Source organism: Lagenorhynchus albirostris, chromosome 9 (genome assembly GCF_949774975.1).
Source record: "Lagenorhynchus albirostris chromosome 9, mLagAlb1.1, whole genome shotgun sequence".
Classification (NCBI taxonomy): domain Eukaryota; kingdom Metazoa; phylum Chordata; class Mammalia; order Artiodactyla; family Delphinidae; genus Lagenorhynchus; species Lagenorhynchus albirostris.
Window position 1 is genome coordinate 37,683,200 of NC_083103.1, and position 7,118 is coordinate 37,690,317.

General features: G+C 43.5%; 1 protein-coding gene across 1 annotated transcript; it reads left to right on the forward strand.

Annotated features, from left to right (window-relative positions):
- Nucleotides 1-581: 581 nt before the first annotated feature.
- LOC132525228 (serum amyloid A-2 protein-like) lies at nucleotides 582-4,417 on the forward strand. Its single transcript, XM_060157764.1, has 4 exons — nucleotides 582-624; nucleotides 1,196-1,290; nucleotides 3,601-3,739; nucleotides 4,130-4,417. Exons 2-4 carry the CDS (start codon nucleotides 1,200-1,202, stop codon nucleotides 4,290-4,292), a joined length of 393 nt encoding a protein of 130 aa, XP_060013747.1. The 5' UTR covers nucleotides 582-624; nucleotides 1,196-1,199; the 3' UTR covers nucleotides 4,293-4,417.
- The last annotated feature ends 2,701 nt before the right edge of the window (nucleotides 4,418-7,118 follow it).

Here is a 7,118-nt window from a genome sequence, read left to right on the forward strand (position 1 = left end):
CAAGGGGCCGCGACCACTTAAAGACCGGCAAACCGAGCTCGATGCACGTTTTACCACCTTCCCACCCCCGATGCGCTTCTGCCTCCTGATGACTTACACCCGCAGGTTTCCTGGGTTTCTATCTCCCTCCTTTCTGACTCCTGTACCCTGGGGTCCCAGCTTCATCCTGAGCTGTCCCTTGCAATGGCCCCGTACTGCTCTTCCTTTTGCCCTGTATCCTCACATTCTTTAGGCAATCAACTCTCTTTTTCTAATATTGATTACCCTTCATAGCAAATGTCAGTACATTATTGTGTGGGGAAAAACACCCTTCCCCACCAGGAGTGAGACTGGAAACAGACAGAAGCAGCCCAACTTGCTACACTCTTGAAAACTGCCAGATTGCACAATCCAGGAGAATTAGATGTGTGTGAAGAATAACGCTGCTGTTTTGAAATGCTGTCAAGAGGAATTTCCCAAATCTCTTTCTTTCCTGTTTGGTTTTTTTTCTTTTGGTTCAAACCTGTCTTCTCATTTGCTCCTCTAGCCAAGTGTCAATATATAAAGCACCAGCTCCGTCTCCCAGGCAGGCAGCACAGGCAGCTCAGCTTTGCCAGGAGCCTCAGCAGGAAGGCACAGCCAAAGGTGAGGTGCTAGAACTTTCCAAACTTTTCCTCTTTGGAGATTCTCTCTCTTCACCAGCATTCTTGTGCTGCAGCCCAGCCCTCTGCTTCCTTCCTGAATCCACTATTCTGACAATCAGAATTCACCAGCTGTGAATACTTTGGGGGGTAGGGGTTCCATATGCTGCTTCTGTGTGAAGTCAGTGATCCGTAGAGCAAGCATTTGTAAATGCTTGTGCCTTGTTCACCTCATCTCATATTACAGAGAGGTATAGTGCCCAGACTCCTAATGCCTTTGGGAAACTTGCTGTGCAGCTGGGTTTCAGGGCTGATAGGGGATGACCGGACTGGAAATGGTTTATACTAAAAGCCCGTTGCAATCCCTCACACAGGAAATCATTGGGATTCCAATGAGACACACGGAAATGAGAACTGGATCCTCTGTAATGCTATCTGTCTATCGGCTATATATTGAGATAAAATTCAGTGGAGTTTATTTTTGGAATGCAAGGGTGTATCCACATTACAAAACAAAAACAAGAACAAAAACCCAGACCTGTCATCCTTGTTTGTGTCTGCTCATCTCCCTGCAGCAGGATGAAGCTTTCCACGGGCATCATTTTCTGCTTCCTGATCCTGGGCGTCAGCAGCCAGAGATGGGGTACATTCCTCAAGGAAGCTGGTCAAGGTAAGGATCAAAGGATGGGTCAGGGGAAGGATGCATTTGCAGCTCCCAGGATTCACTGGAGCAGAGGTCACATCCCCACAGGGCAAAGACCATAAGAGGGAAAAAAAAGGAGCTTGGTTTCCGTGGTAGCACTTCCCCAGGTTTTTCTGACCAGCTTTGCACCCTTGGGATTCCCAAGCCCGAGGTCACATAGAGTTTGGGCCCCAACTTCCAGCAGGAGTGAGGAAGAGATCTGGATTCAGGAGGTGCATGTTCCCTAAATACAAGTGGGGCTCTGCTGCCCCCTCGTGGGCAACTAGGGATGGCTCATTTCCAAGTCTCAGGTACCATGAAATGGGTGCATTAAATGGGTGGGGAATGTTCACCCTCCCCATCCACTTAATAATTATAACTAAAATACCTGAGCTTTTAATACCTGCTAGGCACTGTTCTAAGAGCTTCGCATGCGTGAGTGAACTCCTTGTCATCCTCAGGTTTTAATCCTTTAGTCCTGCAATGTTGGTACCATTATCCCTTACCAGAGAATCTGAGGCACCAAGAAATTAAGACACCTAACAAAGTCCTCCAGCAGAGCGGGATTTAACCCAAGACACTGAGCTCCCCCAGACCTTGCTATTAACCGAGGTATTCTATGCCTCCCAGACAAGAGTACACGTGGGAGAGTGAGGGATTTGTGAACACATGTCCTGCTCTGTATCTGAGCAAATGGCAAATAGTGGGGATGTGGTGCCTCTAGAAGGCAACTTGATAGAGCTCCTCTCCCCACCATAAATGGCACAATGAATTACCTTGACAATGGTTCTACTGAGGCTGAGACCTGGCCAGAAACTGATAGCAAGAGATATGTACCTCACTAGCCAGAGTGAAGTAGCAAAAATTTGTTTATTTCACAAAATTATTTTGTGTTATTATTTTTCTGTGATAGTTACTGAATAATTGTTTTAAGAGTTTGCTGGCCATTCTATCTAAATTCTCACAGACCCAGCTAAAAATATTTTTTCATCCCTTAGGTCAGTGTTTTTCAAAGGGCTGTTCTAGGGCCACGTGCATGAGAATCACCCGTGGTCTGGGGTGCTTTGTGGAATGCAGGTGCCTGGGGCCACACACAACCCTTCCCTTGAATCACAATCCCAGGGGTTGAGACTGGAAATCTGGCCTTTATTAAGCACCCCAGTTGATTTTTATGCACACTGAAGTGTGCATAGTACCTCTGGTTTTGCTGACCTTAGGTGAGAAGATATGCCAGGCATTTTGGAAATACTTTTTAAGAAAGTCTGGACTTCAAGGATCTATTTAAATCAGTAACTCAGTGGGAATAAGTATAGTAGGAATGTCATAACTCTCAACAAAACTATCTTTCCAAATGCCAAACATGACAAATATATAATATGAAGATAAGTTTTCTCATAGAGTCATCATATAAACCCTGATTATAACTCTACATTGGATTTTTCTCTTTGTCCTGATAAGTTTTTTTTTTTAACTTTGCCATTTAATTCTAGCTGATCAGAGTCCTTCTGTCCATAACTCCCTGCTCCGCATCTTCATTCTTTTTCTTTTTTTTGTCCCACTCTTCCTAAGGAGTAGAGAGGGCATAGTATACTGAGCACCTACAAAGTTTTAGCCGTTAAACCTGTATTTCCTCAGTTCTTCTGTGTAACCACTCTGAGGGAGGCAATACTCCTCTATTTTATTGGAGAGGACACTGAACTTTATTTAGAGCTGGTGTGTCAGTTGCCCTTTTTCTGCATCTGATTACCCTGTTTCTTCAAAGCTGTCTTAAGGAACTCACGTTTATCACCTGCTGATTGAATTTTGACAGTTGGCCAGGTCCAAATATGCCCCGGACTTTCAGATGTACCCAGGACCGAGTTGTCCTCACTTTGTCCACAGGGATGGATTTCTCCCCTTGACTAGGTTGGGAGCATCCTATGTCTGCAACCTCCCTCAGAATCGCCTTTGTTCTCAACCTCTGGTCAGAGGGTTTCCTGTATCTTTCCAGGTAGAGGTCCATTGTACAACCAAACATCCCTTAAAGAGCATCCGACCTCCTCTTCACACACAACCAAAAACGAAGTACCAACAGACTTAGGATGGAATCAAACAGAGTAAAACTTGTACCACGTATGATTCTCATAACATTAACCCAGGGAAGTGAAAAGTAAAGGAATATTCATTTCAAGCCAATATAATAATCTCCAAGGGCTTAGTCAAAGGCTGAAATCTGGACCCAGTGGGAGGAAAATGTTTTCTTTCTCTATTTTGCTGAGACGTGATCATGTTCATATCATCACTTTCTTTTCCTGCCAGGGGCTAAAGACATGTGGCGAGCCTACTCTGACATGAGAGAAGCCAATTACAAAAATTCCGACAAGTACTTCCACGCCCGGGGCAACTATGACGCTGCCCAAAGGGGACCTGGGGGCGCCTGGGCTGCTAAAGTGATCAGGTACCAGGGGCCCTGAGGATGCAGGGATGGGTGTGAGAGCCTCGGAGAGCCAGGAGGGGCCAAGCCCTGGAGAACGTCCTGTAGGGCTGTGGCCTCTCCTCCTCTTATCCACCCTCACCCTCTGTGTCCTGTGTGGGGTCTGAGTGGCTGAAGAGCAGAGCAAGGCTGGTGGGACAGACGATTCCCAAGCCTCCCCCATGGGTGCTGTTCACCCAGCATAAGGGGACCCGCAGGGCTGAGGTGGGCTGAGCCCGGGCAGCCTCAGGTTTCATTCCCTCTTTCCTAGCTCCTGTCAGAGTCCTTGATTCCTTGGAAAGAGGAGAGATGGGGAGGGTGGGCTGTTGCTCGTCAGCCCTGGAGTAATCCCCTACCTGCCCTTTTCCATTCCAGCGATGCCAGAGAGAGTATTCCGAGACTTACAGACCTTTTCAAGCATGGAGACAGTGGTCACGGACTGGAGGACTCGAAGGCCGACCAGTTTGCCAATGAATGGGGCCGGAGCGGCAAAGACCCCAATCGCTTCAGACCTCCTGGCCTGCCTGACAAGTACTGAGCTGCCTCTCACTCTGCTCAGGAGACAGGGCTCAAGCGAGTGGAGACAGTGCTGAGCTAGGTTGCTGTATTCTGTATCTGTAGTTCTTGATAGTTGATAAAGAGCACATAAAAATGTTGAACAAATGCTTGTGAAATCCAATTTGTCCTTGGCATTTGGAAACAGCATATGACAGTCTTCTTGGGAACATGAGCCTATTTAATACCATGGGGATGATCAATAAACATCATAGTTTTTAAAAAGGAGATAACGCACTAATAAACAATAGTAATAATTTGGGGTAAAACTTCACAGTCATCCACTGGTATCTGCAGGGGATTGGTTTCAGGACGCCTGCAGATACCAAAATCTGCAAGTACTAAGTGCCTCATATAAAATGCCATAGTATAGTTGACCCTCCACATCCGCTGAGTGGAACCCACCCATGTGGAGAGCAGGCCAGCTGTATGTCCAGAACACAGACTATACTGTATAAACCATATATGGACTATTATATGGACCAATTATCAGTCCATAACTCCCTGTTCCAAATCATGGAAAAGATAATAAGAATACCATGAACAACTTTGGCAATAAAGCTTAAAACTTGATAAAAATCAACAAATTCTTAGAAAAATACAACTTACAAAAACTGACTCAAGAAGAAATGAAAACTTGGATTATTCTATAATTATTGTAAAAGATCAAATCTTCCCCCAGAGAAAACAACAGTCCCAGATGGTTCTATAGACAATTTAACCCTTCAAGAAAAGAAATGATTGTTTTTTTATACAAACAATTCTGCCCAGTAGAAAATATCCCCATCCTTTCTGTGAGGGTAGGAAAATTTGACACCATGAAAATCGAAGGAAAATTCAAGCAGTCAGAACTTTACAAGACTTGCCTGGTGGTACAGTGGTTAAGAATCTGCCTGCCAATGCAGGGGACATGGGTTCAAGCCCTGGTCTGGGAAGATCTCACATGCCCTGGAGCAACTAAGCCCGTGTGCCACAACTACTGAGCCGTGCTCTGGAGCCTGTGAGCCACAACTACTGAGCCCACACGCCAGAACTACTGAAGCCCGCACGCCTAGAGCCCATGCTCTGCAACAAGAGAAGCCACTGCAATGAGAAGCCCACGCACTGCAACAAAGAGTAGCCCCCACTCACCACAACTAGAGAAAGCCCATGCACAGCAACGAAGACCCAACACAGCCAAAAATAAATAAATAAATAAAATTTAAAAACTAGGTAGCTAAAAAAAATAATAACTTTACAGAATATTACCAATAACAAGTTGTGAAGCTGAAAGAAACTTTCAGCCACCGATAATTTCCTAAACTACCAATTATAATTTTTTAAAAATTAACTATGCTAAAGACAGAATTACTTATTTTTTGTTACAGAAAATGTTCTTACAAGGTCACTGTTATATAAAAAAATGATCAAAGAAACGTCAGCAAAAAGTATATTAAAAAAGGGTTGTAAATAGGCAGAGCACAGAGGATTTTTTAGGGCAGTGAAACTAACTCCTCTGTATGATACTATAATGGTAGATATCTGCCATTATAAATTTCCAGAGCCATAGAATGTACAACACCAAGAGTAACCCTAATGTAAACTATGGACTCTGGGTGATAATGATGCACCAATGTAGGTTTGTCAGTTGCATCAAATGTTGTACATTGTATCTGGTGGGGAATGTTGATAATGGTAGAGGCTACGTATGAATGGGGGCAAGGGTTCTAAGGGAAATCTCTGTACCTTCTGCTTAATACTGCTGTGGCTAAAACTGCTCCAAAAATAAAGTCTACTAAAAAAAGAAAAAGGATTGTAGAAGTGTGTCAGGCTACTTACTAATAAAAGTAAGTTGCATATTTTTCTGGATTTCATTTTAAGGTATTTGTTGGTTTCTTAAAATTGGTGATTTACTGTGATTTCTTTTTTCCCATTCTAAATAAATATTTCCTATTGTAACAAATTTAATATTTGTAATTTTGTACTGTTTCCCTTAAAAGGGGCTTCTGAAATTGCATAATTCAGGCCCCACAAAACCTGGGTCTGCCCCTGCACAAATGGTGAAAAAATGTTTATAATTATTTGAGCCTAGGTTCTAGTTGTATTCTATGTGTTAACACACAGTATTTTTTGTCCTGTTTTAATATACCTTAAAAATTTCCATAAGTGCAATTGCTGTGTCAATTGGAACTTTATTTTGCTAGAAATTTTACCATCATCTGTTCATGATTTTGAGAAGCAAGGTCCCTGAGGAACCACACCTATGTCGTTCTGCATTTGTAAATGTGGGGCTCACAGTAATTTGATGTGTATGTGCCAAAATCGGAGATCTTTGTTATATCTTCTAGTACAGTTGTGCCGGAGCATTTAAAACATTAAAATACATATTTTATTTTTCCTTTCTGTAAGGGAATCATATTGGTATTATTGGAATTACATGTTGAGGTAAGTTATATCATCTATAAATTTCATTTCATTAAAGTGGTGTTCTAAAATTTTTGCTGTGGGGTTTGGTGGAGCGTTGGGTCTGATGTTGAGTGCCATCAAACTAAATAGAAGCAGGAACTGAAAACACAGGAACTGAAAACACAGTAATACTGACGTTCTTCCTGGTGACTTTCGTCTTTTCCAGGATTCCGACTACACCTGGGAGAGAAATGATGCCTTTAAGAATGGCAAGTGTGCCCAGAGGTCAGAGGTCCGATAGCTTCACGTCTGTACTAGAGACATTGTCCTGTTCCATGCCCGCACCCCCCGTCCCTTCCAATCAGACTAAGGGCTCTTGGAGAGATGGAATATCTGGTCCAGTGAGGGTGACAAATAACAATTA